We start from the raw sequence: 25,576 nt of genomic DNA on the forward strand, positions 1-25,576 counted from the left end.
ATTTATGTTTTTTATTTCAGCTGAGTTTTCAACATAAAATTGGTATCCTTTACTGCAAAGCAGGCCAAAGCACAGAGGAAGAAATGTATAACAATGAGATGGCAGGACCAGCTTTTGAAGAGTTCCTTGATCTGCTAGGCCAGAGAGTACGGCTAAAAGGATTTAGTAAATACAGGGCTCAGCTAGATAATAAAAGTAAGTTATGTTTCCAATCTTTAGCAGAAAGTGTAATTATTCAGTTGACCTGCTGTACATCCTGCTCTGTCCTTTCATGCTCTTGACTTTGTGTTTTGATTAGTAAGATTATATGGTAAATGAGGAAGATGAAGCATTATGATAAAAGCATATATCACACCTTGTCTGAAAGTTTACTTGCTTTTTCTGTGGCATTAGTAGAACTGAAAATCAAAACAACTTATTTCATTTGTTTACACTCAGTCAAAATCATACTATGTGAGTGATATTTTTATATATTTCAAAATTTCCCAGCTATACTTTAACGTCTTAGCCTTAAAAAGGCAAAAAATCTATTTCAAAAATACGGAGTCGTGACAAAGGGCACTTTTCCTCACTTCCTTATTATTATTCAATTTTTGTGGTTTTTAATCAACATACATACTGATGTTTATATTTGAGGGTCAAGTTTTCTCAGTTTCCTAGTATCTCACACATGCGCAGTAAGTATGGTATCATTCAGCAGTTGATAAACATTCGTCTACCTAACCACTGTGTTGTTACTGCCATTTCCTCATGTCTTTCAGTTTCCCTAAGTGAAATAGTATAATATTTAATTGTACACATTTGCTGGGGCTTGTAGCAAAAATAGGAACTCAAATGTTGCTATTAAAGTCAATTATATGTTGACATACTTCTTTACTAGCATTGTGTTTCACTGCCATTAGATTTAACTTAACTCATTCTTAGTATAATGTAGTTTTAACAGGATTTTGACAGCTTATCGCTATGAGCTGTGGTCTTAAGGATATTTTGGTATTCATCTACTTTATTGTAACATACTATTTTTAAAGAACTTTATTTTTCAATGAGAATGAAACACTAGAACAAGTTGTCCAGAGACGTTGTAGAAGCCCTATCCTTGGACGCATTCAAGGCCAGGCTGGACGGGGCTCTGAGCAGCCTGATCTAGTTGAAAATGTCCCTGCTCATTGCAGTGGTATTAGACTAGATCACCTTTAAAGGTCCTTCCCAAACCAAACCATTCTCTAATTTTGTGATTTGACTTGTATCTTAATTTTTGCTGTAGCTTGTGTATTGCATCCTGAAAATAGAACTTTTTTTATGTACTGTATATGGCCTGTGGATAACAAAAGAAATATTTTAATTAGCAAAGTTTTAATTAGCAAAGCTACTTGTGTGTGAATTAATTAGCATAGCTACTTGTGTGTGAATTCTACTTACTGTTGTTGTCAAATGGGAGAGTTCCTTAACTATTGCAGATAAGCTGCCAAGAAATAAGCTTGGGAAGTTATAGAGGAAGTTACGGAGCAATCTTTCCTTGCAAGGGATATTTTGCCTTTCAGATAGTCACAGAGATCTGAGAATTGAAAAGTCCTCTTATTTGCTTCTTTGGTCCTCCTGCCACTTATCTATCCAACCCAGGCCAGTTCTTGGGAATCTCTTACATGTTTTTGCTCCTTCAAAATCAGTCTTCATTTAACTGGAATAAAACTGGATTTTTTTTTTTTTTTTTTTTTTTTTTTGTGGTACATTTGAACACTGATTGGTGTTGTAGTCATAGAATGATTTGAAGGATTTCTCTTCCGTTATCAAACTGGTAGTGCCCTGATAGCCTGTCATCTCCTGTACAGCATTAGGAGAGAGACTTAATGATTCATACTACAGTTTCTGGAACTTCCTAGTGCATGTACATTGTGCTTGGTACCAGGTGAAGATAAGCTGTTCCTAAGCCAGTCTCCAGAGGGAGTTGAGATGTGTGAAGTTGGTGGTATAACCTTATGTTTTTACAATGAAGGGAGACCAGCTTTTCAACTCAAGGAATCTTTCCCATTTTCCATCTGTAGCGTGATAGGAAATGGTGAAAAAAGTGAGCTGAATCTTATGACAGATTCTAATTTATGACTTACAAGGTAGGAAAACAGCAATTCTGTAGCCCTGCCAACCTGTGTAAGCTCCACATTTATTTTTATTAACATTATTACCGCTTCGCTTATATCCATGCTTGTTTCACTTTAATAATTCAGGCTTGATAGAGACTGTTGCATCCTATTTCAGTTCAGAATAATAACTCATTTTTCAAATTAATGTGTAGAAATACTTATTAGTACACTGTGGATGTCAGACTTCTGGGATGAATTGCTAAATAGGGATGAAAAATTCAAAGGAGTAAGGCGTTTTTTGGTTTTGCTTTTTTCCCCAATCAGAGCATGTTCCAGTATCACCTAGTAATTTTTGCATCTGAAAATATATGCTGGGCTGCCAAGCGAATTCAGTTTCTACATTTTCCATGCTTCACTATGAATGTACGTTGCTGACTGGCATTGTCTACGTATCATTCAATAGCATCATTTTAATGTTTTACTACTCCTGTGTGTCATTAATGAATTTGACCTGTCATGATATGTTGGCTTAGTTTGTAACATACAGAAAGGAATTAAGAGAGTTCACAAAGGTATGGTCTTCAGTTTGAAATTAAATGAAAAATACTGTCTTAATTATAATATTTTTGTTATACTTATTTTTTTAAATACTATGGCACAAAAAGTAGTATAGAATGTCATAATTGGATAATATATTGATCAGACTGCCTGCAGGTTCAGAATAGTGTAATAATTTCATCTCTAGTAGCTACATTTTTGATAGGCATAATGTTTCTTGCTCAATTTTTGTGGTGTTCACATTTACAAAGTTATATTCCCAAATGGTTGACTAGCTGTGTTTTGGTTTTTTTTCTTTAAAAAGTTCTTTTTGTTTTAATTTGGTCTGTTTATTTAATATTTTGACAAGGGATTAATTGGTCCATTTCTTATGGACTATAAGATGTAGAATGTTGTTGCCAGTTAACTTGCCTGTCTGGTAAGCACCCATTACTTACTTTCTCACTCAACCCACAACAGAATAGGGGAGAAAATCAGAAGGTCAAAAGCAAGAAAAACTTGTGAGTTGAGATTGAAAGAGTTCAGTAAACGAAGGAAAGAAAGGAATAAAACCAAACATGCACACACCCCCCAAACAAAACAAACAGACCAAAAAACAACCCACCACCACAACAACCAGCCAACCAACAAAACCCACCCCCACAAAGACATGTGATGCAAAGGCAATCACTTTCTACCTCTCATCAACAGACTGATGCCCAGCCAGTCTCTGAGCAACAGCTACCATAGGAAAACTGCCCCCACTCCAGTTTGACTGCAGAACATGATGTTATATGATATGGAATATATCTTTGGGCAGTTTGAGTAAGCTGTCCTATCTGTGTCCACTCCCAAACTCTTGCCCTCTCCTAGCGTACACTCCAGGGAAAGAGAAATCTCTGATGCTGTGCAGCCACCATGCAGCGATTGCTGAAACATGTGTGTGTTAGCCACACTGGTTTGATCATATCTAGAAAACAAAGCACCAAATGGGCTGCTTTGAAGGTAATTAACTCCGTCAGAGCCAGACCTGGTGCAAATGTGAAGAACATATGGAATATATTAACTACAAACTCTATTCTGCCCTTCTTTAGTTCATTTTTAAAGGTCTGTTTTGTGCAGTATTTGTTCAAGCTAAATTAACTTTATTTAATAACTAATTGCAAAAGGATTCAGGCAGTTGGGTTGCTGAGATCAGTGTAGTTTAGGCAGATACATGTATGCCACAATATAATTTTTCTCCTCCTATCTAATCAAAACTTTGTCCTTCTAAAATGCCACGAAAAGGTTATAGTGGAATTACATTTTTCAGCAAAGATTTTAAGAGGAGTGTGATAATGTTTGTTTTTTTTAAGCAACGTTTAATTAAGAAACTTCAGTGTAAATTATGCTCCCTATTTTTAATGTAACTGTAACATATATTACATCAATATTAAGAAATGAAATTAATTTTATTATTGTGCAATCATAACTGATGAAGCCAGTTGTAATGTGAGTGTGTTCAAAATTATACACACGCACAAATGTCTTCAGATCTAGTACTGCAAATACAGTATGGTTGCTGTTTTACACTTAATTGTATGTTTCTATATTTTTAGCTGGAGAAGTAACATGGCCAATCAATTACTTTTTGGAATACAGTTACTATTTAAAACAAAACCTTAAACAGTGTGTGCAAGTGAACGCTGGAAAACGGTTATTGGTGTTGATAATATAAAATTATATTAAAAAATGAGTGAACATGGAAAAAGAGAAGAAAAATTGACAGTTTTGATTCATTAGAGTGTTCCCAACCTCCTGCTTTAAAGTTGATTGTGCTTCCTTAGGTAATCCATACATATTAAAGAACATGAATATGTTTGGATTCAGATCATATTCTGAATGATGAATTTGACTGCAGATTAAAACTCATTTAATTTGCTGTAAAGATTCTGAAATGCTAACTCTATTAATAAACCTCCAAATAGAAGACATAAAAACTAAAAAAACCCCAAACAAACCTCTCAAGAAAAAAAAAAGAAAAGAAAAAAAAGAAAGGGCTTCACCTCTCCTGTGAAGACACTGCACAGGTTGCGCAAAGAAGTGGTTGATGCCCCATGCCTGGAAGTGTTCAAGACCAGGCTGGACAGGGCTTTGAGCAACCTGGCCTTGTGGAAGGTGTTCCTGGCCATTGCAGGGGGTTGGAACTGGATGATCTTTAAGGCCCCTTCCAACCCAAAAGATTTAACGATTCTATTTTACTAATTTTAAGAGATCTGAAAAGTCCTAATAAAATCACTTGACATTGTACTACAATGTATGTATCTTATGTTTTTAAAATTTCTGTTCTGCAGTATGTGTTTTAATGTCAGATTTGAAGGTGCATTGTCAGTTTATTTTCAGTAAAGTATGGGATTAGTCAATTGTTCTTATTAGTGTTCTACAAAAGGAAAATATGTATTATGTAAAACTATACTCAAGTAGTTAATGGTCTCTTTCATGAAATGCTGATAAATTCAAAGTTTGATCATTTAGGCTTCATACGCAGCAAACTCCTTGTGCAGTTTCTTGCAGGACACTTCTGTTTCATAATATGAAACTAAAGAGTAGATCTTTAGATGATCCAAACCAGTTTTGTTCTACTGAAAAAAGTTTTAAATTACATTAATAGATTTAAATCATAGTATGCAAAGAGTGGTGTCCTATAAAGTACTATGAATGTTCTCTTTTACTGACCTTATTGCAATTAAATTCATTTTCAGCTGATTCAACAGGAACTCATTCCCTCTATACTACCTATAAAGATTATGAATTAATGTTTCATGTATCAACAATGCTTCCATACATGCCCAGTAACAGGCAACAGGTATGGTTTTTTTAACTTTTGATTGTAATTTTACATTGTAAATGTTTGACACTGAGGGGTTTGGGTTTGAGGTTTTTTCTGGTTTGTTTTTTTTCTTGGCTTTTTGGGTTTGTTTTTTTTTTTTAAGTAATACTGATTTAAAACTTGAGTTGCTTTGTAGGAATTATGACTCAACTGTATTTTCTTTTCCATTGAAAAAGAAGGCATTAGGAATTTTAGGATTTTTATACTTTAGAGTTAAGAAACTTATCCTGTCATCTCCCCCATTTCATGATATTATTAAAAAGTAGTTTTGCTTGTGGTGAATGAGTTGTTTTCAGTTTAGACTAGATTTACATCATGTATGTTTTAAACATCAAATAGAATTAAGTTTGAAAATAGTCATGGTTAAAATCTGCATGTAATAAGATTTTTTTTTTTTAGTTGTTTAGTTGTTTAGTTGTTCCACTTAATCCTTATCTTGAAATGTTTATGAATGTGTCAGCTTAGTAATAAATGCTTAACTGTATCCTTCAAGGTTTCTGCTTGGAAAGGCAGAAAACTGCAGTGTACATTCTGGTGAATTCCCTTTGTTTAGGTAATAATTCAGGATACCTTTAAAGCATTAAGGATGGCTAAAAAGCAGCACAGCATCCAAAGTGTGCGGTGCACCAGTAAGGTTACTTTGTCTTGCCTGACTCGTGTATTTCTTGCGACTGAGTTGAGAAGTACAAGCACATTTGATGTAGTATACCAACATTAAGCACTTAAAGCAGAACTGCTCATAGGTCACGCTGATAATCGTTTGTAACTTTCTGAGCTACTAATCTGCATTTTTCTATATCTGCAGAAAGAAGTGTTGGATTTATTGAGTTTTAGAATATTCTCTCATTGCTATGAAAGATACAGAGATTTCAGTAATTTTGGAGGGTTGTCATGAAATAAAGATTCTATCTCACTTTCTTACTGAACAGCATACAAAAGGTGGTTACTGACTGTTAAACCGTATGTGAGTTGTATCTTTGACATCTGCCCTATCAATTGGTCTTGTGGAAAGAGAGACGTGTCAAAGAAGCCAGAAAAAAAGAAAATATTAAAATTCTTGAGAAAGGATAAATCAAAATTGAAATGGAAGAAAGTATATAATGTATTTATGTATTTTAAATAGAGCATAATGTTCAGTTTGAAGAACTGTTTCAATTGAACAGTTAAGGCAACTGCAAATTTTACTTCATTATGCTTAGGGTTTAGAAACTATATGAGGTATCAGAAGCCAGAAATTCTTCACCTTGTGAATAATATGAATGTTTAGATTACAACTTAAAATGTGTGGCTTTCAGCAGACAAAATTCAGCTGCAACACACACTCAACTATGCCAATAACTAGCAATCAAGGTGTCTGCTCATCATCACTGATTAGAGATTGTTCCACTTCTCTAAACTTTCACTTACACCTTATTGCAATACAGGATTAATTTAGTAAACACGTTAGGAGTTGTTCTGTCTGTAATCAATCATAACAATCTTTGGCTGGAAAGCACATGTAATTAGGGAAAACTGTACACTATTAAGAAGGTATAATACACTGAATGAGCTTGTCTTAAAAGGAAAAAATATTTTCATAGCTAATCACAGGCACTGACAGTAAATATGGCCTTACTGGGAGTTTACTACTTTTGTTGTTGTCTTTCGTGACTTTCTGTTGTTTGTGAGAACAGAATATCCTCTTGCCGTGATCCACTAATATTCATAATTGTTTGCTGTTTGTCAGCTTCACTGCTGTGTTGCTCAGCCACACCCCTACTACTGTCCTTTCATTTCTTCCTGTGCCTTCCTTTCAGTCTCATCATTTCCCTAAGTGTCTTTCTTTATAGTTAGGTGCCAATTCTTGTGTACAGCAAAATCCCCCAATTTTAACTCCATGGTTTTCCCCAGCAACAAGCAGTCCTTTCCACAGTGTTTTAGTAAGCTGTCTTCATTGTCACTTTAACAGGTTCAATATTTAGTAGAATCACCACGTTATTCATGACTTCCTTTGACCAAAATAATGTGTCAGTTTTCCAAGTTCAAGTAGTATGCCTACTGAAGACTCACCACATTATTTTTTTTAAGGTGCTGGGATCTAGCAGTATTTCCACAGCATGGACACTGTCTTAAGGAAACATGACAAGCACACCCAAATGATCAGAATTTAGCCAGCCTTAATGTGCAAAAGGGATCAATAATCATGGTGTAATTTTTTCAGTTACAGTTTAGTTCCAAAATAGCTACTGAAGAGTGAAATATATAAACAGCATGATTTCTGAAAAGCTAGGGCAAAAAATTGATTAGGTCCTTTTCCTTGAGACATTTTAGATGCTGAAGACCACAAATGCAGTTGAATCCATTGTGTTCAAGAGAGAGACTTACAGGTGCTGTGGAATGTGAATTTTGTTTCTTCAGGGTTTGACTCACTAACTCTACATACCCAAGTAAGGGGAAGTTAAGGACCATGGTAATTTTCCTTTTAGGTTATGTTAGCAATGAAGACCCATATTCAATAGTTATTTTTTGCTAGCATATTGTGTATGTACTTCATTATGAGATTATTACATCCTGTGCCCATATCCCTTGTTTGGTAATTACTGGCCGAGGTATAGAGTCACTCTACATCGTCTACAGCCTTCAGTGAGCAAGCGCTGAGCATTGCTTATATTCCAATACCTGTGAGCCAAGAATAGGCCACACCAGAATTGTTTGTTGCTTCTTCCAGGACATAACTACGCCCTCCTTGGTCCCTGATCAGGACATCCCTCTAGTTTTAGAGCCAGCAGGAGATCCAAAGAGCAAGGTAATTTTCACTTTGGCTGCAACATAGGCTGGGAATTTTAAAGTCAGCTGCTCCTTCCGAAGGACAGAAGAGACTACCAGCCCTGATGTGGCCAGTTTCTTTTCCTTTACTGGCCTTTTCTTCAAATCATAGTTCAAGGCTTTCCCGTTTAAACTTTACCTTTGCGATGTCCCTTTCCGAATCATTCCCTTGCAAATTTCCCGTTCACACATTTGCACTCTGCTTGTGTACACGTGGTCAAACCTGGTCAGCCCAAATCAGTTCAAATAATCAGTTTTCACCTGGTTTGATGAAAAATTAAAAATAAACCGGATATGCAATAATTAAACTTGTTGAATTTAAGCTACTGTTAAAGTGGCTGGGATAACAAGACATGGTTATACCAATCTCAGTTTAACCAGACCTGATGAAGTATCTTTTGCTATTTGTTTCCGGTTTTGGTAGTGGCTAAAAACGTAGCCACTAAAAGAAAAATAAAACTTTTCAAACCACTTATTTTAGAAATATGCTAAAAAAAGTTTGAATATTTTCTTATGTGACTCTTATATTTCATCGTTTAATTGAATGAAGAATATTCTGCTATTTCACTTACGAATTTCGCTGCTACTTCAACAAGAATTCCATGTTGTTTCACAATTTGAATAGGCTATTGAAATTCCACAGAAGTTACTAGATTTTTATGGCTGTGCATAATCTGTAAATACACTGTTTTAAGACAGTACTTTTCTTCAGAGATGCATATCTGGAAATTGAGTAGTTAAAATCTCAAAATTAATGTAGTGACTATTATTTGGCATAAATATTTTTAATCCAACAGATTCTGCTTTTCTAACATATTTTACTTACCAGACTCCCCTTTGTGTGTCTTATATTTTTGCATAAATCTTCACTGATTTCCTTTTGGCTGCTTATTGTACTTGATTGGGTTCAATTCCAAATTCTGCCATGCTAATTTAGGCTGATACTAGAATGATGTCAAAGTGTTTGACATCTCATTACTGTAAGTAATCCTCTGTAATCTGTGTACCCTGTCGACAGTTCCTGTTGTGCTCTGCATTGGCATGAGGGTCCTTAAAGTATGTTAGAATGTTAGAAAGGCAGATTTAAAGGAAAAAAAAAAGAAAAAATACAAACACCCCCCCCTCAAAAAAAAAAACACAAAAAAAAAAACCAAGAAACCCCACCAAGAAATCTGAGCAGACCTCAAAATGGGAGAGGAAGGGGAAACTGAGAACCTGAAAAAAAAGAAAGACCAAAACCCTAGGAGGTAAAAGCTGGGAGGAAAATACAGGTTACAGAGTAGAAACTAGAGAGGGGTCTCTTATAAATCTCTTTTGCTTAGTTCCAGTTTCCTTCAATTCCTTTTTCATTTTCGGTATGCTATCCTTACCTCACATTTCCAAGGGAAGTGTGTTCCCTCCTTCTCCATTCAATACATTATTCTTTTCCTATTCCTTTATCCTATCCAGAGCACTTCTTTCCATGTTCCAGACTTTTCCCTTTTAAAGTTCTTTGCATTATGATACTCTGCACTCAGCCACAACTGTGCTTTGCCTTTACATTGTGTTGAAGTTCACTGACCACTTATGCATGACAGTTATTTATAACAGTGTTACAATGATTTTATTTTAAAATGTTGAAGAAGTCACTAAGATCTCCACAAGCTTGGTAAGGTTCTTGAAAATTATGACCTGACTTATAATTTTCTATTTTTTTGTGCCTCTTAGAGGTTTAAGCTCCTGAAAAATATTTTATGAATAGGTTATGGAAACTGCCAAAATTTTGAAAAGCCTATTTTTACTAGTAAAATTTCAAACATTTTTAAAACGTACCTCTTATTAAATGACTGCTATTCTTGCTTAAGCAACCTATGGTGGCATGCAGAGCCTCATAGGAGGAATACAAAAGCAGAAAATAATCTTGGAAACAGTGATTGTCTTGAGAAATAAGTCTGGCTTTAAATGGGATATTGCTTTCTAACTTTTACAGTTTTGCTCTGTGGAAATGCATAAGCATGAGCCACTATGGCAAGAAAGGGTAATTGGGCAGTTAGTTATATAACAAAGACAGAAATGAATCACCTTGTACCTCATAATTGGAAGGTTTCTTAAAAAATTAATTGTGGTGTAAATTCCAGCCTATGAGATAATAACAACCTCTAAACATGAATTTGTGCTTCACTACTATGATTTAATTGTATGGTTGAGCAGCTCAGCAAATTGAAGTACACCTGATACACAGTTCCAAATCGTAATTTGTACGCAACAGGCTGTGTCTCTTAAATTGCTCAAATAGCCAGTTATTTTGATTATAGTCTTAAAGACATGGAAAATTGACTGAGCCACATGACTTATACCAAGTATTATTCTCTGTTCTTATATCTGTGTTAAAGTTACACTAAAAGTCTTATTTCTTAATCTGCATTTGGGATGCTGATTGTGTTTAGAATAATACAGATATACTGAATACTTTAAAATTGTGGCTTTGGCCCTTCTTGCTACTTTTAGAATAAGACCCTTTGTGTTATTTTAGGGCATATAGTGAAACATACTCATGATTCTTAGGCTTTAGCATGTGTAACTTTGCTTTTTTTGTTGGTATCTGAAACACTTTTAAAGGAACTGAGAAAATATGAACAAATACTCTTTTATTAGAAAGATTGTGCTCTGTAAAATCAGCTCGATAGAGAAATCTGTTCTGTCATAAAGTTTTCAAATAAATTTATTCTTGTATCCCTTTTAGTTACGCATGAGCTAAGGTAAAGCTTTAAGTGTCTGTATGCTGTTGGTTGACAATGCAAGTTCTTTGTCTTTGGGTGGATATTTAAAATGTAGCACATGCTAGAATACTTTTTTCCATCCTGTAATATACATGGATGTCTTGTAAGCAAAGGTATTTAAGAAAAAAGGTGTAAAAATTTGAGATACATACTTCCGTGAGGAGAGTGAACATCATTTTACTGTGTTGATTTGCTGGGAGTTTTTGGGGGTGGAGAGGGAGAAGTGGTCCCTTATTGCTGGACATGTTTTATAGTGTTTATTAATTATTAGCCTGTAACAATGATTTAGTAATTTAAATTATTCCTTCAATATATTTTGATGATAGAAGCTAGCAATTACAAGAATAAGTTTTTAATTAATGAGTTTCTAATAGGTATTGTTTCTCCTTGAGTCTCAGATCTGTTTCTCGAGTATGCAGTTGTTAAAATTTGTGATGAGTATCCATTATAATCTGGGTTTGTTGTTTTTTTTTTTTAAATATAATAATGTTAAGGGCAATTTTTAATAAAAATGCAACATGGAAAAGGAAGGTTTATTGAAAAAGAAAAGCAGAATTATATTTTTCATATAGAAGTAGATCTTACTCTGTAAAGAGGGAACTGAGACAGTTCTCTGAATAGTAAGAAATGTCAAGTGATGTAACATTTTTTGTTTATTACTGAAGTGATGCACTGTAGTAAGGGAAGTATATTTTTCTCATTGGATGAAAGGAAAATGAGCAGAAGCTATGCAGAGCTAATGCGGGGATGCAAGAAAACTCTAGTATTTTTGTGAATTTAGCCCAATTTCCTTTCCCTATTTTGCAGTGCATTTCAATGTTATCTGTAGCTATCCAGAATATGATTAATTAAGCTGAAAAATTAAGCTTCATTTATTTTGGTGGTAGGGTGTTTTTTTTTTTGTGTGTGTGTTTGTGTTTGGTTTTGTTTTCTAAAATGAAGAAATGGTTATTTATTTTTTTTTATAACTAATTTTTCAATGCATGTTTCTTGTCTAGCTGCTAAGGAAAAGGCATATAGGAAATGACATAGTTACCATTGTCTTCCAAGAGCCAGGAGCACTTCCTTTTACTCCAAAAAATATTCGTTCCCACTTTCAACATGTATTTGTCATAGTCAAAGTGCATAATCCTTGCACTGAAAATGTGTGCTATAGGTGAGTAGAGCCTTATAACTATTTAAGTTTGGTTTTAAGTCTATAATGGAACTGCCTCATCAATTTTGTATTTCCTAGCGATATTATATATACAATTTTAAAATTTCTGCTACATTTTCTTTGAGTTTGAAAGTCCAGTGTCTCCCTTGCACATATCTAGGGCTATGGGGCAGTTTGTAGACTGAAAAGGGTATGTGCAGAACTCTGTGTTGCTGATTTATGGGCACAAAATCGGGATATCACAAGTTAGTAAAAATAAGATTTGCAGACATAGCAATATAATTTTATTTAGAATTTTTATTGCACATTTCCTTTTTCAAAGAAAGTGATTTAAAATAAAGTATTTCAGAAGGCTATTAACTTGTATAAATCCCTGAGTATGACAGTATGACTGCAGGATGAGTCATGGCCTCAAGTATATGAATGAGGACTTTTAGTACATCTCAAATTTCGAATACTCTCAACTCTCCCATTTAAGTTACTGCATCGTGAATTCCAGCAAGGTAACCAGGTGGAAGCATAGTTCTGAACTGACTGGGAATTGTGCAAATAATGATAAGGACTTGAAATATGATGGTGCAGATTTAGCATGTATACACAGTACTTGTTCATTGTTTAGAATGAAAGTAAAGTACATCATGAAGTCAGGTCATATTCCCGTCTCTTAGCTGTCTTTCAGAACTTAATCTTTTACAATTTGATTTTGTTTCAGTTTCTCTTTTGTGTTTAGTAATATATGACGTTTCATAAGTTACAGTCTTATTACTAAATTATGTCTGTCTGTCATCCCAGATGTAGCTGCATTTCAGTCAAACTTGTAGTGGCTGTATGTAGTTTGCACAGTATTTTGAAATCTTTTTTTCAGTTGAAATACATTATGTAGGGATCAATTTTCAGTGAGAAAATATTCCTATTTTACATCTTTCTGTGAACTGCATGTATCAACAAGTATTTTGGAACTTTATTAACATAGAGTACACAACTTAGGTGCAGAAAGCTCCCATTCGAGACACGTTTGACCAATACTTTGTCTTCAGGCTTCATTACAGCATAATGTCTGAGGATTAAAATAAATTCTGGTTTTATTTCTGTATTTCTCTAGTTTTAAGAACATGCAACTGAGTAACAACTGAAAATTATACACTTACATAAAAAAATTATTAAAAAAATTTCTTTCATTTATATTTCACAAAGCGTTTTTATATTTATTCCATTAAAGGAAGCAGACAGTGACACCCCAAGAAGTCATCCTTGATAGTTTTTATGTTAGGAAGATACATCTGTAATGTCTTTTATGTCTTCAAAAAAAAAAAAAAAAAAAGCCAGCTTAAAACAGACAACCCAATCAGTTTTCTTTGGTGTGTTTAAAATATCTGAAAATTGACATGTCGAAGCTAAACTGAACTGTGTAAGTAGACTGCCCAGGTCACAGTTCTGCTTGTCATCTGGCCTTTTTTCAGGAATTAACCATTGATTTTTTTCTTTCTATTTCCAGTGTTGGTGTTTCGCGATCAAAAGATGTACCTCCGTTTGGTCCACCCATTCCCAAAGGAGTAACTTTCCCCAAATCAGCCGTCTTTAGGGACTTCCTTTTAGCCAAAGTTATTAATGCTGAAAATGCGGCGCATAAGTCAGAAAAATTCCGAGCCATGGCCACAAGGACACGTCAAGAATACTTGAAAGATCTGGCAGAAAACTTTGTTACCACAGCCACAGTGGATACTTCAGCAAAGTTTAGCTTTATTACTTTAGGGGCAAAAAAAAAGGAAAAAGTCAAACCAAGGAAAGACGCACATCTATTCAGTGTTGGAGCAATAATGTGGAATGTGATTGCACGAGATTTTGGCCAGTCTGCTGACATTGAATGTCTTCTTGGAATCTCCAATGAGTTTATCATGTTGATTGAAAAGGAATCAAAAAATGTTGTGTTTAACTGCTCCTGCAGAGATGTTATTGGATGGACTTCTGGATTAATGAGCATCAAAATATTTTATGAAAGAGGAGAATGTATTCTTCTGTCTGCAGCAGATAATTGTACAGAAGACATCAGAGAAATTGTTCAAAGACTTGAAGTAAGTACAGTTTCTAAACTGGAATTCCAAATTTTAGATTTTTTCATGAAGAGTTACTTGTCTACATCTCCTTTGAGATATAATTAAAAATGTTCTATGTTTATACTTTGAGAGTGGTTTCAGTCTTCAGAGAGCGTTACAAATGATAATCTCTACAAGAGCATGTGAGATAAGTGTTATCAACCCATTTTCAGGGATGAGGAATCTGAAACCAATAATTTGATACACTTGCCCAAGGCCCCAGATGGCTTCAGTGTCAGGATTGCAAAGATAAGCTTTTGTCTGCTCTTGATCTTCTCAAATCGCACCTTTGTAGCTAGAAATATACCTTAATTTAGAAATATACAAAATCTTAATGTAAAAATATACTCTTAAATTTTTATAATAACCCGTTAGCAGATAAATTGTTTAAGTGATTCTGCTGAGTTGTTCCTCTACTCTGACCAACTGTCACAAGTGAAGGGAACTAGGCCAATTAATGCCAGTTTTTACAGCTGACTAGCTAAAGTTTTTCAGACACTTGATGACACTGTTAGCGCAACTGTACTGGAGCTATTTCAGTCAGTACAAACAAGCTGACAGGAATGCCAGAGTAAAATTGTTGATGCATTTAAAGTGGTTACACTTTGCTCTTTGATCTTAATTTAAATTATCTAGATGGTCTGAATATTGTTTATATTAGAATGCCTGGTACTGAAAAAAATCATTATGCTTACCATTTTCACACTGGAACAGTTGTATTGCAGCTGATGTTTTAGAGCCTCCCTAGTTCTGCAGTCGCAATTAGCATTGTTCAATATCATGCTCTACCTTTTGATATAGAAGCTCAGAGGTGACCACTGCAAGCACTAAAAAGCATTTAAAACTCTGATTTTGTGCTTCGTCTGCATACTTTAAAAACCTTTTAAGTCACTCAAAATACAGCTAAGGTCACCAACCAGCAGATGCTGAAGATGAAAGCTCAAACTCTGATGTAATATCAAACTTCAGTGACCAGATGATTAACCTTTTTCAGTCACTATTAAAAGCATTTCTTAAAACCAGTGACTAACTAAACAATTGTCAGAGAAATAACTGTATTTTATTGGCTGGGTTTAAATCACACAGGTGAATAAGAAACCTGTCTGAATATTCAAATAAAGCAAAGATGTGAAAAGCAGAGACTGTGTTTTTGGTTCGGATGAAAAAAAATCAGTTCAGGACTAAAAAAAGGGCTGGTTTTTGTCAATCTAGAATCAGATCTATTTCTGGGGAGAATATCTAGTGGTATAAAGTAGAAAGGGCAGCAAAAGCAAACTGCAGATTAACTTGGTGGGCTGTGCTTGAGGAGAGAAAAAGCAGTGGTTCTGATCTTTAGGATATCAGAATGGCAGAGTGATATAAGATTAAACAAAATCCTTGAATGGATCTCTAGAAAAGAATCTGAGTAGCCAAAATTTCCTTAGAAGCCTGTATACTAAAAAAAAAAAATCAAAAATTCACCTTCTTCATAGAACTTAGAGGTGTTTTGTCTTTTAATTTCATCTGTATTAAGTGCATTCAGAGAAGCTGGCTCTTAGTTCATGCATAGCCACACATTCAGTGAAACAGCAACCCAATAAGCAGAATGACCTATTTATAGTGGAGCAGCAGTATGTTTTATGTGACATTACTATGTAACATGTAGTGTCACTTTTTAGGAGATAAACTTGTAGAAGACTTGATCTCCTGGAATCTTTTCTATTGAGAATACTTGAATCTTTGGCAGGAATGTTTATCTACTCTCTTAACCTTTGACTATTTAGCTATCTTGAAAAAGAGATGTTGAGTTCTCTGAGTTGGGGAAATCCATATACTTTGGTTTGTGCATTCATTCTGCAGTATCCTATATTTGTGACATATTGATAAAAAGGTGTCTGTTCCCCTACCCCCCCACCAAGAATATTGCGTAGTTTCATAAAGATAAAATTCCATCTGTTATTTGAGCTCCTTATAGTCATAGCATGTTATTTTTTTACTGTGTGACTAAGTTTTGTATATGTTTTAGAAACTTGCCGCAGAAGTGTAGGGAAACTAGTGAAGAGGTGAAGACTTCATTTTTCACATATCTGGTTCATAAATTATGAAAGTCTTGCTTAAAAATTAGTGATGACTGAAGGTGAACCTCAGGACTACAAAAAATAAAAGAGAGCTTAGTGCTGTCAGCATGCCATATCACTCTAATACTGTATGTACAGTTATAAATGCAAAAGAAAGCTCTGTTTAAAATTAAAAGCCTCTAAAAGATGCCAAAACCTCAGATCTAAATAACAACAAAGGAAATAGCTGCGTTTTGTGGGGTTTTTTGGGGTGGTGGTGTTGTTTGGTTTTGTTTGTTTTTTTGTTTGTTTTTGTTGTTTCATTTTTTATAAGAAGACTCAGGACATGATTTTATAAATAAAATTTCCAGAGTATTTTTTGGACACCTCAAGAATAGCATTCACATTTTAACTTTGAAGCCTACATCTTCAGAAATAGCTGGAGGGGTTTTTGACTTACGAAGTCAAGTGCTGCAGTTTAAGCAGCCTAAATTTCCCAGGCATTGATTCTCAGAATAACAGATTCTTGCATGGCCTTTCTCCAGTGTTTCACAGCTCATGGAAGATTAGCCCGTGATGAATGAGGGCTAACTGTATTTCGTTGCCTTGAGTTTATCACAGGTTAAAAGCATGAGCATAGGCCAGCTCCCTCAGATCAACAAACTTACCGTTGCTCATGGGTTTGTGGCATCTTTTTCTTGTGTGTGCAAGTTCTGATTTTTTCTGCTGAGTGACAGATGTATGTATAGAAATATTTTATAAAGGCAATAGTGCTTTAAAACTAAGGTACCCAAAACTGTGACTTTCAGTCACTGGCCAAGTTGCAGGTGTAAGTTACACAAATGCTCCAGAATTTCTCCAGTCAGCCATTGGATTGGGTAGGAAGTACAAGTTAGGCTACTCATCTCTGACTCTGTAACAGATATGGACAAAAGATGTGTCTAAACAGGAAGCATAAAATGGAAACTATGAAAGTAATTTACAGCTTAATGTTGCTATTTCTCAAGTCCCTTTGTCAATGGTGGAGATGTACTTTCAGAATAGTTTCCAGTGAAGGAGGCAGTCCCATCCATTCCCTTCCTGACACACTTTTGGAGCACTGTTTTAAAAAGTAGCCTATTTTTCAGCTGTATTGTATCTCTGGTCTGTCTTCACAGCTGCACAAGTGCTAATGAGATACAAGGGACAACATAGTGGTGATAGGGTCTTAGATCAGTTCAAACCTCCCATGAAACTGCAACTCATCAACTGCCTCTGACTCGGGTAGTGCAAGAAGTGGTTTGTGACAGCTTCACCCAGTCACGACACCAACATCTTACTAGCTGCACAGTCCCATTCCCTCTCCATGTAGTCCTGAATTAGGGAAGCACACAATGAACAAGGGAGCTAGGCTGCCCAGACTCTGGCTCGAGCAGCCAATGACAGGGGAGAATGGCTCTTCCAAAATAGCCTCCTAAATTAAGCTCAAGTTATAAAACAACTTTTGCAAAGACCTGTCTTGCACAATGGATTATACAGGACAGTAGCCTCCTAACAGGCACCTTAAATCAGATGCCTAAGTTGAGTAATGTGCGTATCTTTAAAGGTCCAATATTTGCCCTCTAGTGTTATAGAGCAGTGTGATATCTTTGAATGATACGCATTATGAGCAATGATTTTTTTATAATATTTCACAGTGGTAAAAATTTTGTTCTAAATTGTACTGACATGGCTAAAATACATACTGATTTGGTGACACTGACAGAAGGGAATGCTAGGGTAACTCTCAAGCTTACCATTTAAGCTTGGACTAGAATTTAGTCTTAGTCTGGTGCAGTATCCCAGCATATGTGCTATTGTATGGTTATGTTTTACTAGGCAAAACTGTTGAGGACTTATTATGTAGTATGTAGAAATAAGCCTGCTTAGCAAAGCCTGAATTTGGAGGATGTTGGCTATTCCATATGACAGATTTACTTTTCATTGAATATGAAGAAAATAATTTCTTAATTTCCGAATTTCCCAGTGACATGGAAACTCTTACCCCATTTTTAGTAATATCTGCATCTGGAGATGGCGGTAGCTAGGAATCTGACTACAAGGCAAAATAAATCAAAATTATTTTCATTGCTGTGTTCTTGAGGAAGAAAAGCTGCAAAAGCTAAAGCATTTCACTCAATTTGGCTCATGTTATATCTCAAGTTTAAAAGTGTCTTAATACTGAACTAAAAATGTCTGCACTCTTATAGTCAGTCACCAACTAGAATGAAGTAACTAACAGGACAGTATTTTGCTTATTTTGTGTTTTGAAACTAAAGCAGCTGTTAAGTTTTCAATGAGATGGAAATGGTATTGTGTGAATGTTGGGCAAGGGGAAAGGAACTTGACAAGGGCCCGCTGCTTGCTCTGGGGATGTAAGAATTTTGGCATTGTGAAATTTTTTTTTTCATTTTGTTTTATATAGAAACCTTAATTCAACCACAAATGTTTAAATAATCAGTATTAGTATATTAAAGATATCTCTGTCTTTGCAATTCACACCTTTATTATGTTTGAAAACAGATCTGTTTGTGTCCCTGAAGAGGTGAATGTCCTAACACTATTGTAACGATCTGATACTTCTTTAGATAGTGACCAGAGGATGTGAAACCACAGAAATGACCCTTCGGAGGAATGGGTTGGGCCAACTTGGATTCCATGTGAACTTTGAAGGGATAGTGGCAGATGTGGAGCCCTTTGGTTTTGCATGGAAGGCAGGCCTACGGCAAGGGAGCCGCCTGGTTGAGATCTGTAAAGTGGCTGTGGCAACTTTGACTCATGAACAAATGATTGACCTTTTACGTACATCGGTGACAGTAAAAGTGGTGATTATTCAACCACATGAGGATGGAGCACCTAGAAGGTAATGAGCAACAGTTCTCAATATGACATTTGTATCTGTTTGGGGTTTTTTTTTCTCTGGTATTACTTAAACGATGGCTCTTTTATTGGGGGCCCTCAGGAAGCGGATATTATCTCTCACATTCAGTGATAATATTATTGAGGCTTTTAAAGCAATCTTTTTCCCAAAACCACTCTTGGCTTTCAATAGAAGATAAAATGGATCCTATAAGAAATTTAATGGAAAATTTACATTTATATGCCTCTGAAAGAGTAAGAAGTAAACTTTAGTGCATCATGACTGAGCTGTTATGAAAGATGATGTGACTTCTTTTCTTCCACAGGACAATTTTATATTTTAATACTAAATTTGAAAATTGAAAATCCTTCTCTGAAAACTGTACCTTGTCTGTCTTTGACATTTCTCTGACTCCTGACTATTGAAAAAGATGTGGTTTATTTTTTCTTACATTAACATCTTTAAATTTTAACAAAAGTAGTGAAATATTGGGTTCTGGACAGGTATGGTACCAAGTTTTAGAGTCTTCCTCACTTTCTGCTGGTATCTAATTTAGTCATATTAAATAATGAATTAAAACAATGAAATCATCAGTTAAAGCAAAGAAATCTTGTTTAATATGAAATAAATGCTCACACGCTCAGGAAAAGACTGTAATAAAGATTATTATAGTGAATGTGCCACATGTTTTCAGGGTTGAAATGCAATTTCCTTTCGTTGGTGTTCCTTCTTTTGTGACAAAGATTTTTGCTTTTCTCTCATTTTTTAATATTATGAGGTAAAGAAGAAGTAGGGAAAAATTAAAACTTTCTGTTATTGTGGCTGTATTTCTCATATACCTTCTCTAGGCACTGTTAATTTGTCTCATTCTAAATGAGAATTGTACCAAAGTAATTGAATTACTTGTCTTCTTGTAGAAGGCCAACTTTAAATCTCTTGTTGATTTTTAATTTAACAGAAAAAATATTAGATGTGTTGCTTTTGGCAAGAAAACAAGCCATAAAATTTTACGTAGCATGCAGTACTATGAAGTTGCTGCCAACTGTACACGAATACTGTTTAATTGGTGGCAATTCTCCAAGTAGTCATTGGCCTGATGAATGACACAGAAATGCTCTCCCCTGCCTCAACCTGTGTGTGATGTGTTGGGTTCTTTTCTGAAGAAAATGCCTGTGGATGTAGAATACCACCGGTTTGCTTAGTTGGATAGAATTTGCAATTAAGCCTCACTTTGCTTAGCTTTGCTATTCTCACCATCTGCTTCTGGGTATGAATTTTCACTGACTTGTTTGGTATACATTTCCAAGCTGTTTACAGAATATGAGCCTAATGAGCAGATCCTATTGTACTGAAGGTAAAAATGTGTATTTTATAGGCCCTGATGAAAAAATACGTACTGTATGAATTGTTTGTATCTTCTTTGATGCAGTTTTGGAAGTAAAATATTGAAATCCTGAATCAGCATGATACATGGCACTCAGACTATGTGTAGGAAGAGTTCTAACTGAGTGCCATCAAACTGGGAAAAATCTGCAAAAGCTGCTTTTGTTTGTTTTGGTTTTGTTTTTCATTTTTAAATCTATGTGACTAATTGACTATGGGAGATGTTTTGGGGTGGCTTTTTTTAGGCTATTTCTCTTCTAAAATAGGAGAAACACCAGAGCATTTATGTGTAAGTTTTCAGTCTCATCTCTAGCGTGAAACAGAAATCTTCATTAATGCCTCTTTCTCACAAATATCAACTTCACACTGAAACAGAAAGCTCCTAATTTCCCTCTTCGTGTTCACAAAATATATTAGTGATTTTGATTGCCCAACCTAAAAGTGATCTGATATCCAGAGAGTTTTGAGATTGCCTTTTCTTAATGCTTGTAATCTAAACAAAGCAGACAGAAAGCAATATGGATATCATGCGACGAGTCTTAGAGTTTCAGTTGAGAAACACAACCTATGACATTGTTTGTAAAGTTTATTAATGAGTGGGGGAATGAGGAGAAGGCAGAAAGACATAAATTACCAAAGGCTTGGAGAAAGGAGATAAATCTATCACAGCTATTTGCCAGCTAAAACTTGTGCAAATCCATCTCCCTGTCTCCTACTCAGTTGTTTGTCTTAGCCATCTGCAGTGTCTTATCTTGCAGAATTGTAGAAATAGAATAGTTGGGACTGAAAGGGACCTCTGAAAATTGTTGAGTTCCAGCCCCACTGCTCAAAGGAAGGTCAGCTATAGCAGATTTCTCAACGACATCTTCAGTGGGTTTTGGATATATCTAAGGATGGAGACTCCACAACTTTGGTTCCAGTGTTCAATCATCCTTACAATGACAAACATTTGTGCTTACACTTAAGTGGAATTTCATGTATTTCACCGTGCACAGATTACCTCCCATGCCTTCACTGAATACAACTCTGAAAAGTCTTACCCTGTCGTCTTTTCTCCCCATCACCCCACTGGGTATTTATAGAGATTGATAAGATCCCTCCTGAGCTTTTCTTTCACAGGCTGAACAGTTCCAGCGCTCTCAGCCTCTCCTGGTGTTTCAGATGCTCTGATCCCTTAATCATCTTTGTAGCCCTTTGCTGGACTTACTCGAGTATGTTCATGTCTCTCTTGTACTGTGGTGTCAGATTTACCCAGGAAATTACAGGCAGTAGTTTTGGATGTAAAACAGGAGTATCTGGAGAGCTATAACCCATTTCACCTTCATTTGACAGGAAATGCCACTGTCCTTGAAAAACCCATACATGGCTATATAGGATAGACTGAATTCTCTGGGTGATTTCCAACATGTATCTGTGAGAAACAGTTAAAATAGGTGTGCCAGCTCATCAGGAGAGAATTTTTTTACTGTCAAGTAGCTCTAATAATTATCAAATAACACTCAAAACATATAGATATTCCCTTCAAAGCTGGGTATCTGTCAATCCTTGATCTACACACTGAACATGTATAGATGAAAGATGGTTCAAAAGCAGGAGAAAGCTTTGAATGTATGCTGCAGTAATTATTGCTTCCATTCACAGCTGGTTTTACAAATTTTCTTCTAATAAATGATACTTCAGTCTATGGCATTTGTAGAACAGTAGGTTTGGATGTTGAAATAATTACCTTGAAAGTTTGACTCGTCCTACAGAGCTTATGATCTTCTGACAGTTGAGGTGGTTTTTCTTCCTCTGTATTTCAGCCATATTTCTCATGGGAGATATTGGTAGTTTATAAAAAGTTTTTACTTTGAGTGACATAATCGGGGGTTTCAAGTTGAGCCACAAAGTTTTTGCACAGTGAATAGATATGAAAATACATTCATCTTTGTTTCTACAAGAATCAGTTACATCAAAAATCGACATACATTTACAAGAATATAAATATAATTTTAGCAAAAAAAAAAAAAAAAAAGGAAAAGAACAACAAACCCAAAACATTCATGGAATTGTAGAATGATTAGGGTTGGAAAGAACTTCTAGTCCCTTGGATGGAAAGATCATCAAGTTCCAACCCCCCCCCGGCAATGGGCAGGGACACCTCACACTAGACCATGTTGCCCAGGGCCCTGTCCAACCTGGCCTTGAACACTGCCAGGGATGGAGCATTTACCACTTCTTAAAAAATACCTATGTATCATTTTATTAATGCCCATCTTATATGTACTGAGATACTGAGCAGATTTCCACTGCTTCAAAGAGTTCTGCTTAGCTCTGTCTGCTAGATTTTAGGAATACAAAGCAACGAGGACTTTTTTTTTAGGTTGCTTATTAGCACTGGTTCCTTGCTGGGATCAAATTCAGAAGTGAGTTTACACATATTGGACATGAGTGCTATGGAGTGTCTTGGGGATTATACTCTTCAGATGAAAATGAGTTTCAAGTGTGCAAGGGTGTTTCCAAAGTAGTCCCACTCCCTTGGAAAAATATCTGCTGAAGTGGAGACCTTTAATCACGTTCTTAACGTGTTTTTTTTCTCTGTCAGCTCAGCCACAAACCATCCTCAGTCTATCAGCCTTTTGTATTTTAAAAGAAAACCAAAAGTTATAAACATGCATACACTGAGAATATTAGCAATGAACTATTAACAATGACCTTTTGTGTGTGTGTGTGTGAACTGTCTTGTGTTAATTTATTTCATCATGAAAATAAATTATTTGAATGTTGAAGCTGCTTACAAGGGAGTGTTAGAGTGATTAGGAAATTACTGGGGAAAATTTTCCTCAAGAAATGCATTCCATTACTTAATGTGGATCCTTCTACCTATAGTCTTGATAGCAGTATATGCAAAACCAATCATGGAATAAGGTCTTTCATTTACTACCCTGTAAAATTAATGAACCAGAGACAAAGCTCCTGCTGTTTTCAGTTTGCTCCAGCAATTAAATAATCATGCACAAATTGAGAAATCATAATTATTTGCATGGCACCAGACTGATATTTAGATAGAAAGAAGAAATTGCTATTTAAAACATAAATTATTCAAATTACAAGGCAGTATTAGAAAACACATGCTGGTCATTGTATTCAGATCCAAATCAGTATCCTTGTGTCATATTTGTTTCTATGCTATATCTTTCCCTTCAGGACCGTTGATTTGTTCTTCTGTTATTGTATTACTTAGTACCACAGTGCAGCAGCTAGAATTATACACATTTTAACAGGAGTGTAATAGTACTCATTCTGATTTGCCACTGGTGGTGTCAAAGTAATGCTTAAGTGCACTATATCCTTAATCAAATCCAGTCGAGGAATTCAGGTACTTCTAAGTCCATTTTAAGCAGTCGATTCTGCTACAGTCTTACTACATTGAAACTTACATTTCTGTTGTAGTTCAACTACCATTAGATATAAAGAGAAACCTTTTAAGAAACAGTTCTTAGAAAGTTAAGCAAGCAAACAAAACTTTAGGCAACATTTCCAGGGATGGGTGAGAAACAAGAAGCTCAAGATATGTAGCAGCAGTAGTTTCTACCTGTTGGTCTGAACAAGTAACATAACTTTTTACTGCTGTTGTAGGCAATTTGGAAAATAGAGATATTTTAGCAACTGTGACTGAAACCGCCTGTGGGCTGTTACCAAGTACTACCGCATGTCTTTTGAAGTTGTTTTATTCTCTTAAACTTTGCAAACTCTGTCTTACAAATAAAATGGGGATAACGACTTTCTGTATTTTCCAGTCCTGATGCTTGTTCCTCTTAAATGATTGTGATCTTATTAGACAGGTGTGTTTGTAGGGCTTTTTTTAAAGTAACAGATAACCAGCAGAGTACAGAGCGCTTGGAAAATTTTTTGTAGGAAGTGGAAAGGTTTATTTTGTGGAGGGGTTCAGATCTTCTCCCCAGAGTGTTTGCCACAAGCTAGTGGGATAGTTCATAGGGCCCTTCAGATTATTAATTTTATTATTTTTTTTTTTTAATTAAGCTGTCAGAGCTAGAAAGAAGTCAGGTCTAGAACTGCTGGCAGGATGCTGCTCAGACTAACAACACTCGAGGCGGGTTAAAGCAGAAAAACCTGAAACTGAACTTTTTGTTGTTAAGTAGAATTTGGATGTGCCAAAGTTTTTAATTACCACCCCTGCTAGTAACTAAGAAGGCTACAAATATCTGAAAACTTATGATGTTTTTTAGATATAGAATCATAGAAAAGTTAGGGTTGGAAAGGACCTTAAAATCATCAAGTTCCAACCCCCCTGCTATGGGCAGGGACACCTTCCACTAAACCACGCCACCCAAGGCTCTGTCCAACCTGGCCTAGAACACCGCCAGGGATGGAGCATTCATAACCTCCCTGGGCAACCCATTCCAGTACCTCACCACCCTTACAGTAAAGAACTTCTTCCTTATATCCAATCTAAACTTCCCCTGTTTAAGTTTTAACCCATTACCCCTTGTCCTGTCACTACAGTCCGTAAAGAATAGGCCATCCCCAGCATCCCTATAGACCCCCTGCAGATACTGGAAGGCTGCTGTGAGGTCTCCACGCAGCCTTCTCTTCTCCAGGCTGAACAGCCCCAACTTTCTCAGCCTATCTTCATACGGGAGGTGCTCCAGTCCCCTGATCATCCTCGTGGCCCTCCTCTGGACTTGTTCCAGCAGTTCCATGTCCTTTTTATGTTGAGGACACCAGAACTGCACACAATACTCCAGGTGAGGTCTCACAAGAGCAGAGTAGAGGGGCAGGATCACCTCCTTCGACCTGCTGGTCACGCTCCTTTTGATGCAGCCCAGGATGCGGTTGGCTTTCTGGGCTGCGGGCGCACACTGAAGCTGGCTCATGTTCATCTTCTCACCAGGCAACACCTTCAAGTCCTTCTCCCCAGGGCTGCTCTAAATCTCTTCTCTCCCCAACCTGTAGCTGTGCCTGGGATTGCTCTGACCCAG

The 25,576-nt window shown here is 35.9% G+C and overlaps 1 protein-coding gene across 4 annotated transcripts in view; it reads left to right on the plus strand.

Moving 5' to 3' along the window:
• Positions 1 to 25,576, plus strand: part of SIPA1L2 (signal induced proliferation associated 1 like 2) — a 148,029-nt gene that overhangs the window by 73,845 nt on the left and 48,608 nt on the right. For all 4 annotated transcript variants that reach the window (XM_065680267.1, XM_065680266.1, XM_065680268.1 and 1 more), the window contains 5 exons: positions 21 to 195; positions 5,357 to 5,460; positions 12,047 to 12,204; positions 13,700 to 14,276; positions 18,940 to 19,214. In XM_065680267.1, the coding sequence (XP_065536339.1) occupies positions 21 to 195; positions 5,357 to 5,460; positions 12,047 to 12,204; positions 13,700 to 14,276; positions 18,940 to 19,214 (1,289 nt within the window). The remainder of the gene's footprint in view (positions 1 to 20; positions 196 to 5,356; positions 5,461 to 12,046; positions 12,205 to 13,699; positions 14,277 to 18,939; positions 19,215 to 25,576) is intronic.

Source organism: Lathamus discolor, chromosome 5 (genome assembly GCF_037157495.1).
Source record: "Lathamus discolor isolate bLatDis1 chromosome 5, bLatDis1.hap1, whole genome shotgun sequence".
Lineage (NCBI taxonomy): Eukaryota > Metazoa > Chordata > Aves > Psittaciformes > Psittacidae > Lathamus > Lathamus discolor.